Here is a 14,136-nt window from a genome sequence, read left to right as displayed (position 1 = left end):
TGAACCTCTCTTGTGCGTAAGCTCGTGATCCTAGCTATTTCGTTTGGAATCAAGTGCCGGCCCATGGTGCTCGGATGTGCCGGTGTTAGATGCAACTCGCTAGCTCGATCTGACTACGGATTCATGGGCTCAGCTCCGGCAGCACGATCCAGGCTATCGAAGTCGACAGCCAGTTAATCAAAAAGACGTCGTCTGTACTAAATGAAACCATAGGAGAGGTCCTACGAGGGTTTCATACACGGGGACCAAAATCTATAATATCCTACTAGGCAATAAATAGACGCACTAATAACAGGCCAGGCGCCGACTAACTCCTCTCAACCGCCGAGTGCTTTCGGCCGTAGCTAGTCCCGGCACTTCAGACGCCGGCTCTCCAAAAGAAAGATAGGAGGTCGTCGATTGATCCAGCCATTGCTTCGCAGGACCTCGTACTCCATTTAGGCCCCCTGCAAAATTGATATGGAAATGTTTTCTATTTCCTTTTTTAGGCTATAGTAAATTGAACCTCTATGCTTACAATTGTGCGGCTGTATTGTTCGGCTGTCCTGCGTTCCCTACCTCCTCTTCCTCTACTTGGCATCGATGGCAAGGACTGCTAACCATATCAGAGGCTCCTAAGCTTGGAACCTGTTCAATAGTTGCGCGACAGGGTTTAATTACGTAGTGTAGCAAGTGAATAGCCGTATATGGAATGCAATCTTTTGCAAATTGCTAATGTTTCTATCTACTTATATGCTTTGAGGTAGATTATCGTAAAATAGAGGCAACTATCGTAAACCAGAGGAGTGTCTTGAAGCAGCGGGAAAGTAATTATGCTCGCAGATGAGATCATAGGCATGATAGCCGCCTTGGAGCCGTGACAAGGTGGCTCATGTTGCGAACAGTTGTATGTAGGAAATGGATCCATCAAATATAGCGGCAGGTTTCTCACTTAGCAGACACTTTCAACCCGGCCCTAAACGAGTCGCGAAGCTCGAGGTAAAGTCCGCGCTGTCTCATTAGAATGCTATATCTGAATTTCATTGGATGTATTCTTGTAATTTCGCTGCGAGCGTCCTTTCACACCATGTCACCGTCAAGATTGCGGTTCTTGGGTATATCTCGTATCCGCGGAATAACATGCCACTTAACCTAACCATGACTACACTAAACTCCGCGGAGCGCGGACAGTGTCTACTATGTAACGATACCTGACTTTAGAAACACTAAATTCCATTGAAGTACATCTATAATCCTCTTCCTCTGTTCGCTTTCCATCTCTCGGAATGCCAAATATCGAGAACACTCCATCACTCGTGCATTTAAGAGCAATGTCTGGTTACAAAATTGTTGTTGCGGCCTTGTTTGGGGCCGCAATCTGGCTCATTCGACTCCTCATTAGAGAGAGATCTCCAAAGCTGGACTTTCCCGTGATGGGTTCTGCGAGCGATAGCGAGTTCTCGCAGGCCGTTCTGAAAGGATTTGAAAAGGCAAGTCAATGGATATTTGATATTACCACCTCCAAAACACTGATAGCATTCTAGTATCCAGATTCTCCTTTCATTATCCCTGCCAACCCACAACTTGTTATCCTGCCCATGTCAATGTATATGGAATCGAAAGCACATCCTGCGGCAGACGTGAGCGCGGAGACGAATGAACGCTTCATGGGCCACTGGACCCGCGTCCAAAATACGGAAATTTACTCTGCCATCCGTCAAGATCTTTCAAAGAATCTCAACATTGTTCTGCCACTTATTCAGGATGAGACCAAGTATGCCTTCAAAGAGTTGAACATACAGTCAGAATGGACTTCAGTCAACATAAACTCGGCCATGTTGCGGATGATCGCACTGATCAGCGGACGGGTGTTTGTAGGAAGCCCGCTCAGCAGGAGCGAAGAATGGCTTGATGCATCCATAAACTACACAAGGGCCCTTTCAAAAGTTCAAGATGACTATTTGGGTCTGGGTCCAGTATTGTCTAATATTGCGGCACCGTTCCTGAGCTCTGTGTGGAGAGCGAGGGGATACATGACGAAAGCTCAGACATGGATGAGGCCCCTTGTTGCCGAGATCCTTGCTTCGGAGAAAACAATGGACGGACCATCTAAGGCTGGGTTGTTACGGGATGCTTCATATCTTGGCTTCTGAAGTATATCCCAGACGCCCACAAAACCGCCACTAGAGTTGGTGAGGATCAAATGATTGTAAGAGAGCTATCTAAGGGCCTGAGCTCCATTAGGCATACTGGCTATCTGATCTGACACTATCGCAGGTATCAGCTGCAATGGTGAGAAACTATGCCTAGACTTTGAGCATTAGCACGACTGACTATGCACAGGCTATACTCGATCTTGCGTCTCGTCCTCAGTACATCGGGGAGCTCCGTGAAGAGGTTGAAACTGTAGTTGCAGAAGAAGGCGAGCAGAATGAAGACGGCAACATTTATCTTGGGAAGGCAGCTTTCGCAAAGATGAAGAAGCTTGACAGCTTCATCAAGGAGAGTCAACGTTTCAACAGCCTTGCATTCGGTATGAAGGACTCTCATGCATTCTAGAAACCTCAATCTGATCGCAATTAGTGACACCCGCCTACAAACTGTTGAGCAACGCCACTTTCTCAAACGGAATCAAGCTGCCAAAGGGCACGCGTATAACATTCCCTCATCAGGGACTTGCGTGAGTTACCATTATTGCTATCTTGGAGCATATGAATATCTGACGTTGACGTGAAAAAAGCATGTCAACAACGAATAACGTCTTTGAGCTCCGAAAACAACTTGGAAGCTGGTAATGCTGGGCCAGATGTTTTTGATGGGTTCAGATACGCGAGGCTGAGAGAGCTCCCTGGACTTGAATCGAAGCATCAAGCGGCCTCGACTGGTTTGGTAAGCTTCACGTCGTTAGAATCAAATCCAGATGTGCCCACGATCCAAGGACAATCTCACATTCGGACATGGTCCACACGCCTGCCCTGGGCGCTTTTTTGCCATTTACGAAGTGAAGAACTTGCTTGTTGAGTTGTTGCTTCATTTTGACTTTAGGCTTGCCGGCACAGGAGATGATCGTGGCCAGGAGGCGATTCGCCCTGCAAATGTTGCGCACAAAATCTCTAATATGCCCAACCCCGGTGCGATTCTTGAAGTCAGAGTTCGTAGGGCATGAATTGTGGAATGATCCAGAGTACCAATTTGATGAATAAGAGGGCAGCTTGGCGACGACGACGTTTAGAAGGTGGTCGGGTACATAAGAGAGCATTAAAGAGAGATATCAGGGACTTCTCTTATTACTTGTGCACCTAGTTACTCCTCCTCCTTACTCCCTACTTATATAGTTATTTTCTCTCTCTATTTTTATTATATTTAGAAATTTAGTTATAGAACTTCTTATTTGCATTGAAGTTAAATACCTTTGATTTTGTTTATTTATTCCCTTACTTACGTATTTATTGATAATACTTTACTTATATAATCGCCAGATGGATTTTATAAGAGAAGCTGTTGCTCTAGGCCTTGCAACCGCCCATATCTCAGCGTTTGAGATTCCCAAGGGATGTCCACTATTCGAGAGCTCATTTTACGTTTCTGTGCTAGATTTATATCCCAAGAATATACAGCTATTCCGCCTTTAACAACGGTGGCTGGTTTACCTGCCAACTTTGCCGGTCCCAATCAAATTCTTCGTCATGACACCAGCTCTCGAAAGGGCGATATTTTCAAGAGAATGGGAAGCCGAGTTACGATATTCCAAGACATGGCCAAAGATTGCAAAGGCAATAAATACGTGGGCTGATGATCCCTTTGACATTGGAAGCAATGATGGGTGGACAAGCGCCGAGTATCTGAAGCTCGTCTCGGTTGCAGCAGCCTCCAGGCTCTGGGTGGTGCCACATTCAATCTCCAAGCTGTTAATACACCAAATTAAATTGCATGAATGGCTAACTGGTAAGCGCGTATATGGCGATTGCAAATCAATGTTGACAAAGACTAGTTGTCACTTTAAATGCATCTGCAGTTGCTTGTACGTGAGGTGCTAGTTGTACAACTCCCTCCCATTCAACACACAACTCCAATACTTGAGATGGCATTTCATGACAAGGCCTGATGAAAAAAAACTGTGTCTTAAACTAGGAGCTGCAGAATTTCGATAGCCCAAGACTGGCTGAGGAGTTCGAGTTACGATAGTCATCTCAACTACATAGGAAGTTTAGGAATCAAGAGCCCTAAACGTGCTTAGCGTCTGGGATTATCTCATAGCGACATATCTAGTCGCGGCTTCTCGTGTGAGCCGTGTAGCGTGGATTTACTGATACTACAGATGCTCAGCCAGTCTATTGATGGATTTTGTATAGTCTAAGCGGCTATTTGTAAACCATACATACGGACCTCGGGGTGGCAATTACAAGCAGGTAGTTATCGCAAGCGACAAAAGGATCACATCACTAGGCACCGAGTTCTAGCTTACTTACGAAGTTATTAGTCTGCTTAGAGAAAGCAGTCCGTTGGTATCTTTTTGCTCTCCAAGAATCGACCATTACTTGCACGATCGCAACGAATTTTGTCCCCCGCAATGGACACTAACAAGCGCCTAAGTAGTGAAAGAGGGGTTTTGAGTGACTCGCATTATCGGTGATCTGATCGATGAGAGAGGGGAAACAAAACAATAGCACATGTACGTCGCATGGACCAAGATTGGAGGATACATGTACTAACAGTATCATATTAGCTGTTTGACCAGCTGACTAGACCGCGTGGTGACGACCTGCTTAGTGGCGGAGCACTTTAACGCGTCCTTCTTGGCAGCTTTTGCACAGCAAAGGGGACGATGGAAGCAGAGTTGGGGCGGAGCTGCGGGCACATGAGGAACTCTGTTGCTTGTTGCTCAAAAGCTGTGGTACGAGATAAGAGCGCCTAGCAGGAGGGATAGTGAGGAATTAATATCGCGGCCTCCATTTGGAATCCTCAGCCGGGCTCATGTGACTCCGGCTACGTTGAATGAGCGTACAGGATATCCGTTATGGGAATGTGATGTGGCTTGGCCGGCATGTAAAGTGTGTAGCGAGTGTATGGACAGAACGGAACCAGACAGACAAGGCCTTGCGAGGCTGCCGTTGTGCGGCTGAGATGAGCTTTGAGGCTGGCGGCACATTTACTTTGTTTCTCACTTGAACTTGAAAAATTGTCCTCGAGCATCCCATCGCCGGACCTCCAGCGGGGCCGAGTCGGGCACAGAACGATCCAGTAGCGCACGGCGGGTGGTGGTCAGCGGCATGGAGCGATTGGCTGCCAAACAGCCGGAACCTCAGGCAGTTTGAGGAGGCTGTTGATGGTTTCTGGCCAAGGCACGGACTCGAAAGCTGCATCGAGTTGAGCCGCGCCCGAGGGGAGAGGCTAGCCGGGCCAATAAAGGGACGGGATGGGACAAATCATGAGAGACGAGTGACGACAAGAACGTGATGGGGGCAAAGCAAGCGATGGGCAAAACAGGATAATTCCCGAGCAACAACAGCAAACGCCATCGTAAGATAAGTAAACGGTGCTCGTACTACGCGTAGATTAAAATGGAGGGGCAGCTTTGCCCCGAGTGGTTGCAATGCAATTGATGGTTCGTCTAACAAGGCAGAAGCGAGCAACAAGAACAAGACAAAGACAAGAAGAGCTGAAGCTGAAGCGAAGCTGTCGGGCTTTTGGGGGGTCCCGTCACTCCCGGCCCGCGAATGGCGAGCGAGCCGCGGCATGAGTGGCCGAGATGGAATTGTCACAAGCCACAAGTTTGTTTGTTGACGGCTGGAGCGGGTCGTTGTTCTAGTCGGCGACGCTATCAAGAGTGCCCCGGACGAATGGCGTGGGATAGCGCAGCTAGCTTTGGAGGGGAGCTACCAGTGTTAGTTGGTAGTAGATTGAAAGTGACACCGAGAGATGGGCAGATGGTGATGGATGGATGGACGGAAGCGATGGAAGTGAAGCGGGCACAGACACAGACACAGACAGAAGACAAGACAAGAGAGGGGAACAGAGACACGAGAGAGACACAGACCGACAAGAGAGGCGGGGGGACGAGCGGGGGGAGAATCCGAGTCGCTTTTCCCAACTGCCGTTTTCACTCTCTGTCTTTGTATGGCCATGTAAGCTGAACCCATTGCATCGAGCAGGGCTTAGTCACTCAAGGACTGAAATGTGAGGTGCGTCGGCATGTCACTCGGGCGCTTGCATCCCCCGTATTGCATCCACGTCGTGCTGGACATCATGTGTTTTGCTCTTCCACCGCCTCGACGCGCATATCCAGTTCTGTCCAATCCTGTACAGTACGAGCACGCACAAGTACGTACCGCTGCTGCTACTGCTGCTGCTGGTAGGGGTGCAGGTGGCAAAGAAAGGGAGCAGAAAGGAGAGACTGCTTGAGGTTTTTTTCTTCTTTCTTCCTATTTTTTGCCTGTTTCTTTTCTTATCACAAACGGGGCCCCCCATCACGGAGGCGAGGCGGTAGAGAAAGGCGGTGGCAGCGCTGCCTGCATATGGCTCTCGTCCCATGCCGTGTCGTTCCCTGCCTGTATGTAATCCTGCGATCCAATCCAGGCACAGGAACGGGAAACAGGAACAGCTCACCGGTGCAGCAGCAGCAGCTGCTGGGCCTATGCAGATCATTTACCGCCAGATTGAAGCGTTCTGGCGCGCCGCCGCGAGAATCAATCCGGATTTGCTGCATGCCGTCCTCCGGGGCAACTCGGCAGAATTCCTGGGCGGTGCTTCAACTGAGACACGCATATTCTTACTCTATGTGAGTGTTTTGGCACAGCACAACTTACATACATACGAACACATACATACATACGTGCAGTGAATGATGTATGCGATGCAGTGGTAATAATAGTGAAACAAGGAAGCGCCTAAATTTGAGTGTGAGTGTGATAATAGAATCCTACCTGCAGGCAGCTCAAGCAGGATTATTAGTTGGTGCATACAGCAAGAAAGGCATTGCATCAATGTCTCTCAATCATACTGGACATTATGACTGCACAGTGCTAGCTTGGTTCGCTTTCGCTTCCGCCAAGAGGCCCCAAATAGCAGCCCGTAAAAACTGGCGATCGGTCATGGCCCTGTCTTGGGCCCCCGGGAGATGCATCCAGCTGCAACTATTTGTTGCCAGTACGAGTAAATAGTTACCGTCTCCATCGTATTACCGCCCAGGCGATGCTACGATACATTGGAGCCAGTCGCGGGAGGCGGCAAGACGAAAAACACGCAGCAAAGCGGGGAGGGCCAAGGTTGGCCGTTGGCGGTGGACTCTGAGACTCAAGAGCACGGCGCAAATTCCAGCTTGGCCGGCAGAGCTAGCAGCTACTATTTGATTCATGTTTCCATCAGTTCTCTCGTGCATTCAATCTTTCTCCATCGCGTCATGCCATGCGAGTGCATTGAGCGGTGTTCGCCTGCAGCTGCGCGCTTTTACAGGACTGGAGTACTTGGACTGTGCGTGCGAGGGAGTCTCCAGCCGTAGGCACCGATGTCCGTATGTACTTCGTGCATATGGCATTGGGGACCCGGAAATGGGCGGTGATGAGCTTTAATCAACCATCAATGAATGACTTCATGATTCATTTTATCACGATTCATTTCATTCTGCGTGTGGGCGCTGGTGGCCCTTTTCATTAAATAGATAGCAAGATGGGGGAAGCGGCATTATTTCATTTGCCCAGCTCGAGGCGCAGCCACCGTTCGATATCAAAGGATCGTGGATTAATGTAAAGTGGCTTCGTAAACAAGCTAGCTGTACCTGGTACGGAGTCCGGGATCTAGCTTCCAATGTAATCCGGGCTGCCGCCCTCCCCATCTGAGGGTACCAAGTACATGGGACGGTTCGGCGACCCGCAAGTGCAGCAAACCGCCACAGGCAGGAGCAAGGGGCCAGCATCATGACCGCCTTTCCTGACCAGCAGCCTGTCTGTGTGTCAATTTAAAAAAGAGGGGCAGAAAACGGGCACAAGAAGCAACAGGGCAGCAGGGCAGACAAAGAAGAAAGAAAAGCACGAAAAACGGGCGCCATTCCGAGAATCCCATGGGATGGGAACCGGACGCCTTCGGGGCCACGGCGTCTGGCTTGAGACATTTGCCAACTTTTGTCGCTTTGGGCAAAGTTTATTACCGCCCCAAGTTTGCGGTAATTTGTTTTCGGACAAGAAGAGTCGCCCGCGACATGAATGGTTTCTTTTTGGGACCTGGGAAACTGGAAATGGAAATGGAAGAACCAGAGCCAGGCCCTTGCTGTAATTTGATGCTCGGCGCTCGTTACAGAAAGTACTCGTACGGCTGGGCTCGCTAATGGTAGACGAGAGTACGAGCAATTTACAACAGGCCACGAGTAATATTACCCAGGCGGTACATCAATCTCGTTGAATGGAAATAGTGCCTCACCCCCTGCTCGCATCCCCACAGCTATCGCGACGGCCCAGGGTTCTGTTGGCCCGGCGGAACGTCTGGAAACGCTGTCGAAGGCGGCCCCCCGGCCTGGCGCTGTTGCTCGCCGCTTTCTGTCGCGTCCACGTGCCGCCGGGAGAGACAGATTGATTAATTGAGGCTGGGGGGAAAGAGATGACGAGGAAGAAGAGGGCTTGGGCACACGAAGGATCGCTGTAATCGTAATCGTCGTGTTAGTGGTCGGAGTGCGTGTTGTTGATGTTTGACACGCTTCCGTCGAGGCGCTGCCGTGCCCGAAACGGACCATCTCAAGACGCCAGGCCGGAGCAACTGGAACCGTTTTCTGGGCCCGACTGCGACAGCAACAATGAGAAACAAGACACACCAACCCATCAGATCCGTTTTCGACTCGAACCAACCTCGAATCGTGCTGTGTAAATCGCCACCAACCAACACCAACACCGCCTTGGCCGCAAGCACCGCACCGTCGTAATCAGACCCCGGCCTGTTCCTGTAGCGCTAGCCCCCTCCTTCCAGGTCCTTACCGACAGTGCCAGTGCCCGCTATCAGCGCCGCATCCAGCGCCTGCGACGGTGCCTGTTCAGGTCCTTTTTAGAGCACTGCATTCCTCCTCCCCCCCCCCCGGACCACCGCTCATCCTCGGCCTCACCATATCCCAAGCATCACATAACCTCGCCCCTTTCCCTTGAACGGCCCCGTTTTCCTCCTTTTCTCCCCTCCAACCCCCGGTCCAGTTCAAGAAGCGTTCGAACCTGGTCGCCCTTTGCCTTGGGTCCTTTGGGGTGCGTTTCCGGGTGCCCAATGCGTACATCCGGTGGATCCTCGCTGTCCGTCTCCGTGTAATCGTCCCCAAACCCATCCATACAAGTGCAAGGAACCACGGCAACAATGGCTTGCAGTCGGTGTAGGTAGATGCTACAGGAAACCCGACGAAACGAATCTCGGTGCTTTTCGACAGGGGGGGCCGCAGTTGTGGGCTCTCGTGCAATCCGAAACTTAAAACAAGAACCCAGAAGGAAGCATATTCGAAACTTCATCTCATCCTCTCGTTTGTTGCGTTTGTTGCGTTGCGTTGCGTTGTCTGTCTTGAGCTGCGTTGCTTTGAGCTGCGTTGCGTCCACATAATTAATACACCACACAACACATCACAACAAACGACAGACACACACACCAGATGGCCATGGCTTCATCATTACAACAGACGCAGCCGTCGGGCCTGAGCAGCCATGGCAAGCTCACCAAGTCGCGCAGCCGCATCGTCGTCAAGCCCATCCTCAAGCGCCTGCACCACGTCCACTCCCACTCGGAGCGCAACTCGCTGGACCTCAACCGCGGCTGGGGCGACCAGCCCGTGGCCACGACGCCCGAGCTCGAGTACAGCTCCTTCGACTTTGGCTCGCGCGATCTCGACGACCTGACCAGCGACCGCCGGCTGTATTCCAACTACCCAGCTGCGCCAGCTGCCGGCGCAAAGCTCGTCCGCGACGTCAGCTTCACAGATGTCGGCCCTGTGGCGCCTGGGCTGGGTCGCGCAAACACCTTTTCCTCCTCTCATGCGCGCTCAACCAGCGGCAATTCCGTCTCAGCCACTGCCGCCCGCATCGGATCCTTCATTCACCCTTCAAGGCAGATGCCCCGGACCTCGACGCCGCCTTTGAACTCGTACGCCAACTCGGTGGTGTCGCTGGACAACGGCCTGACGGGCCAGCAGCGAGATTTGACAGCTGCCATCGCCGAGAGCGACAGCGGCGACAACGACGAGCTTGACTTTGACGAGCCGCTGGCCTCGCCCACCTCTCTGCGTCTCTCTCAATCCGAGTCTAACCCAGCCGGCGCCGCGGCAACAAAGAAGCTCTCATACTCCTCCAGCCTCAGGTCAAACTCGCCCAACTCAAAACCAACGGCCACTGGCCGCCCATCTCTGTCCGGAAGCCAGCGCACCAGCTCAGATGGCCCTTCAGTGAGGGCTGCCACCACTCGCTCCAACTCGGGCCCCTCTGTACAACGTCTCACCCAAGGCGCTGTGAATCACCAATCCACTGCAAACGAAGGCGCTTCCGTGCCATTGCTCATCTCTACCACGCAGCAAAAGACTGCCTCAAACCCCATCTGCTCCACAACACCCACATCCCCCTTCCGCGCTTCTCTAGACATGAATGGTTTCCGCCTTCGCTCACGGAGCGAGATGGACACATCCACCCGCCAGGAGCAGGTCCGTGAGGCCCGTCGCAAGTTCGAGGCCAAGGAGAAGGAAAAGGAAGAAAAGTATGCTCGTGAGCAGATCCTCAAACGGGAGCGTGCCGCCGCCAAGGAAGCCCACAAGAATGAGCGGGCGCAGGCTCAGAAGCGAAAGACCAGCTTTGGGCACACCAGCACCCTCTCCAGCGCGAGAAACTCGTCCAGCGTCCGCGAAAAGACCGAGTCCGATCCGCTCAACGGAGGCCAGGCGCAAGAGCCACAGTTCCAGGCCCCCTCCAGAAGCAAGACGGCCAAGCGCAGGACAAACAGCCTCTGGACCGCCTTCATGCTTTGGCTGAGAACCCGCCTTCTTAAGCTGGCCAGGCGATAGGAGAGCCAGAACCCTTTCAAGGCTTCTCAGAAGAGCAGTGATAAAGCGCAGGCTGCTTCCAATTCCGACTGCTACATTATATCAACAACCTACACTCAACGCGCACGGGTCCGTTCAACCGCTGGATTCGATTAATCGGTAGCCTACCGCTACTAAAACACATTTTTCTATTACCTCAGCCATTTACTGAGGACATACATACACCACACGTATGTGTGTATGTATAATTATTTCTCCTTCGCCCTCATACCACTCATCATCAATCGATTTAGCGAATCATATGAAACTACTAGCGAGGCTGAGATGCTGGATTTTGCCGACATCTCCATTATTTATGAATTTTCTTCTTTTTCTCTCACGGCCCTTTGATACAGATGGGGAGCAACAGACCCCAGGCGAACGCAGCATCTGGCAATGCCGTTTTTTATCCTTTTTGACGCGAATCACAAATGCAAACTTGTCTTTCTGCGAGGCGTTACGGAAACCGGAATTAGTACAAGCATAAGGGCGGAAATGTTTGACAAGCTTTTTTTTTTCTTTAATCTCTCACTCACACACATATTGTTGAGTTTTGATGAAAATTTTCTATACTCGACCTGATTTCGCTTTGGGTCACATTACGAATTGCATACAGGAGGAAATACACATTTTAGGGGGCATCAATGCTTTGGAGCGTTAGAAACAGGAAAGGAGAATTTTCCTTGGGAGCCCAAGCAAATAACAAAGAAACAAAGAAACAACAAATTAACAAAACATACCGAATTTTTTCACCAAAAAAATTTGAATACCATGGACAAACTTTTTTAAAGAAAGTAAGACGATTTTGGTCTTGTCCCAAAGGTGGCTTCTTGTTCGGAGATTGGTTACGGATCGCTTGGGGAAGTGTCTTGGATTGGACGCTTCGTGGGTTTTGGGGAGGAGTTTTTGGCGGAGGTTGGATGGGGTTTTAATAGAGGCGAGGGATCCGTACAATCTGTAGTTGTTTTAGTAGCTGGTGTGGAATACGAACAAGTTGGCACTCGAAATCTGTTTTCTCGCCTTTTGTGTGCATGTTTTTGTTTTTGTTGTTTTGAAGCGGGCATGTGGGATGTCACATGCAGCAGGCGATTGGATTGGTTCTTGGGGTTGTTTGTTTACGGATTTTTTTAAACGACAGGTCGTTCATGTTTACAAGTGGAGTGGCATCATTGTACATGAACGAATGATGTGATTCGCTGGAAAGGGCTTTTGCCTAATGGGGATCACCAGGGGCGCAGCGATGATCTTGAGGTTTGGAGCGTGTTTTTTGTGTGGTTGCACTCGGGGAAGTGGGTGGGCTGGTGGTGAGGGGGACGGTGAGGCTCGGTGAATATCTGACGGTTTGCAGATATCGTGTGCTAATTCGTCGAGATGTAGATTTTGGTCATTTTGTTTGCGAGAGTGACTACATATATGCTCACTCGTTTGGATACATGGTATTATTAGATGTATTGTTGACATGGCTTACATACATGTACATATCATTATCATGTCTCTCTACAGTAGCAGCTGCGTACCAAGACATTTATCTCTTCTTTATAATTTTACATCCACTCCCGTTATTCAAAGCTTTGATCTTGGCCTCACGTCCACCGCCGCCCACCACGGATATCCCGGAGGAGCATTCTCATCAATGGTGTCCTTAAACTCAGGCTTTCTCTTCTGCAGAAAGCTCTCAATGCCCTCCCTCGCATCATTACTCCTGACAAGCGAGTAAAACATCTTGCTCTCCACCAGATGCGCCTCCTCCGGTGTTGCCGGCGCCCTGTAGATCTGGTTCTTCATCACCGTGGCCGACACCATGCTCACGTTGGCAGCAATCTCATCTGCAATCTTGAGCGCCGTGGGGAGCACCTGGTCCGCCTCAACAACCTCACTAAAGAGCCCATCGAAGAGCTTGTGGCCCGCGGGATAGACGCCGCCCGTAGTAGCCAGGTGCAAGGCCTTTGCAGTGCCGATAAGACGAGGCAGGAAGAAGCTGCTGCAGGCCTCGAGGCAGAAGCCGCGCTGGCCAAACACGAAGCCGACTTTTGCGTCCTTGCTGGCGACGCGGATGTTTGCGGGTAAGGTCATGGTGATGCCGACGCCGACGGCGGAGCCGTTGAGGGCGGCGACGACGGGCTTTGTGCAGCGGTGCAGGGCGAGGCTGACCTGCCCCCCCTCGTCGCGGTGCTGGTCGGGCGAGGAGGAGGCCTGGCCGCCGGCGTTGAAGTCCATCCCCGCGCAGAAGAACTTGTTGGAAGGGTCGGAGGAGGTGAAGACGATGGCCTTGACGCGGGGGTCGGACGAGAGCTGGTCGAAGGCGGCGATGAGGGACGTGGCCATTTCCTGGGTGAAGGCGTTGCGGGCGGCGGGACGGTGAAGCTTGAGGATGACGACGGGGGTGACGGTCGGGGAGGAGGCTGGGTGGTGGGAGAATTGGAGGGTGGGGAGGGTGAAGGTGTTGTAGCTGGAGGGGAGGTTGGGGGAGGCCATTGTGGTGATGAGGTTCTCTAGAGGGATGGTGTAGATGTGAGATATGCGAGGATCTTGGTGTTGAGGAGGTCGATGTGAGGTGGAAGATTGTTATGAGTTGGCTAGGGGGTTTGAGATGACTCGATGGGAGATGAGCGCGCGGAATGAGTATTATAATGACTGTATGGGACCTAAATATGCCGCGGAATGAAGTCAATGGCTGATGAGATGAGATGAGATGTGAGATTCATCATCTCTTGTCGATGATAGATATTCATTGTCCACAAGAGCTCATGATGACCGTCTGCAACGCGTTTGCCGTGGACCTCGGCTCCCCACACTCTGCCGCAGCCGAACTATATCATTTCGGGCCTAGCCTTGAATGTTGTACTTCGGTACTCGGGTAGGTCTCCACCAACTTGGAGGCGCTCGAAATTCGGATTAGTTTGGATCGAGTTTACATGCTATTAGTGGAATTTTAAGGTTTGCGATTGGTATAAGTCGCTTTTGTAATATGATAATGTGAGGCGTTTTGCCGGTGACTATTGCAGCCATATCACTGCGATGAATAGGATAGGTATGTCTCCCCTATCAACGACGTTTATGGCATGGAAGGAATAAGAATCGAGTAGAGCCGATAATACAGGCAGACTGTTATTATCATCCATCAAGGTAGTTCA

The 14,136-nt window shown here is 51.1% G+C and overlaps 4 protein-coding genes across 4 annotated transcripts; 3 read left to right on the top strand and 1 right to left on the bottom strand.

Moving 5' to 3' along the window:
• Window positions 1-1,185: 1,185 nt before the first annotated feature.
• On the top strand, window positions 1,186-3,145 carry M431DRAFT_554415 (hypothetical protein; the record flags this gene model as incomplete). Its single annotated transcript, XM_024921400.1, is given in 8 exon segments — window positions 1,186-1,473; window positions 1,531-1,991; window positions 2,135-2,188; window positions 2,257-2,271; window positions 2,323-2,512; window positions 2,563-2,659; window positions 2,748-2,868; window positions 2,888-3,145. 8 exon segments carry the CDS (start codon window positions 1,266-1,268, stop codon window positions 3,143-3,145), a joined length of 1,404 nt encoding a protein of 467 aa, XP_024774894.1. The 5' UTR covers window positions 1,186-1,265.
• Window positions 3,146-6,144: 2,999 nt separating this feature from the next.
• Window positions 6,145-7,213, top strand: M431DRAFT_554413 (hypothetical protein). The gene is made up of 3 exons (XM_024921399.1): window positions 6,145-6,300; window positions 6,575-6,757; window positions 6,909-7,213. The coding sequence occupies exons 1-3, from the start codon at window positions 6,172-6,174 to the stop codon at window positions 7,137-7,139; spliced, it is 543 nt and encodes a 180-aa protein (XP_024774893.1). The 5' UTR covers window positions 6,145-6,171; the 3' UTR covers window positions 7,140-7,213.
• Window positions 7,214-9,432: 2,219 nt separating this feature from the next.
• Window positions 9,433-11,378, top strand: M431DRAFT_439198 (hypothetical protein). The gene is made up of 2 exons (XM_024915180.1): window positions 9,433-11,162; window positions 11,288-11,378. Exon 1 carries the CDS (start codon window positions 9,590-9,592, stop codon window positions 10,982-10,984), a length of 1,395 nt encoding a protein of 464 aa, XP_024774892.1. The 5' UTR covers window positions 9,433-9,589; the 3' UTR covers window positions 10,985-11,162; window positions 11,288-11,378.
• A 945-nt stretch (window positions 11,379-12,323) lies between these two features.
• On the bottom strand, window positions 12,324-13,719 carry M431DRAFT_508619 (hypothetical protein). Its single transcript, XM_024919137.1, has one exon. The coding sequence runs from the start codon at window positions 13,475-13,477 to the stop codon at window positions 12,566-12,568; it is 912 nt and encodes a 303-aa protein (XP_024774891.1). The 5' UTR covers window positions 13,478-13,719; the 3' UTR covers window positions 12,324-12,565.
• Window positions 13,720-14,136: the final 417 nt, after the last annotated feature.

This window comes from Trichoderma harzianum, assembly GCF_003025095.1.
Source record: "Trichoderma harzianum CBS 226.95 unplaced genomic scaffold M431scaffold_6, whole genome shotgun sequence".
In the NCBI taxonomy this organism is placed as follows: Eukaryota; Fungi; Ascomycota; class Sordariomycetes; order Hypocreales; family Hypocreaceae; genus Trichoderma; species Trichoderma harzianum.
Note: the sequence above shows the minus strand (reverse complement) of the source record. Positions and strands in the feature narration are given on the sequence as shown.

Excerpts from the sequence above, each read along its gene's own strand:
- M431DRAFT_554413 (XM_024921399.1), top strand. The coding sequence starts at position 6,172 with ATGTCACTCGGGCGCTTGCATCCCCCGTATTGCATCCACGTCGTGCTG. Across the intron at positions 6,301-6,574 it reads TACAGTACGAGCACGCACAA|GAACAGCTCACCGGTGCAGC; the intron begins GTACGTACCGCT and ends AACGGGAAACAG. Across the intron at positions 6,758-6,908 it reads CACGCATATTCTTACTCTAT|GCAGCTCAAGCAGGATTATT; the intron begins GTGAGTGTTTTG and ends TCCTACCTGCAG.
- M431DRAFT_439198 (XM_024915180.1), top strand. The coding sequence starts at position 9,590 with ATGGCCATGGCTTCATCATTACAACAGACGCAGCCGTCGGGCCTGAGC.
- M431DRAFT_508619 (XM_024919137.1), bottom strand. The coding sequence starts at position 13,477 with ATGGCCTCCCCCAACCTCCCCTCCAGCTACAACACCTTCACCCTCCCC.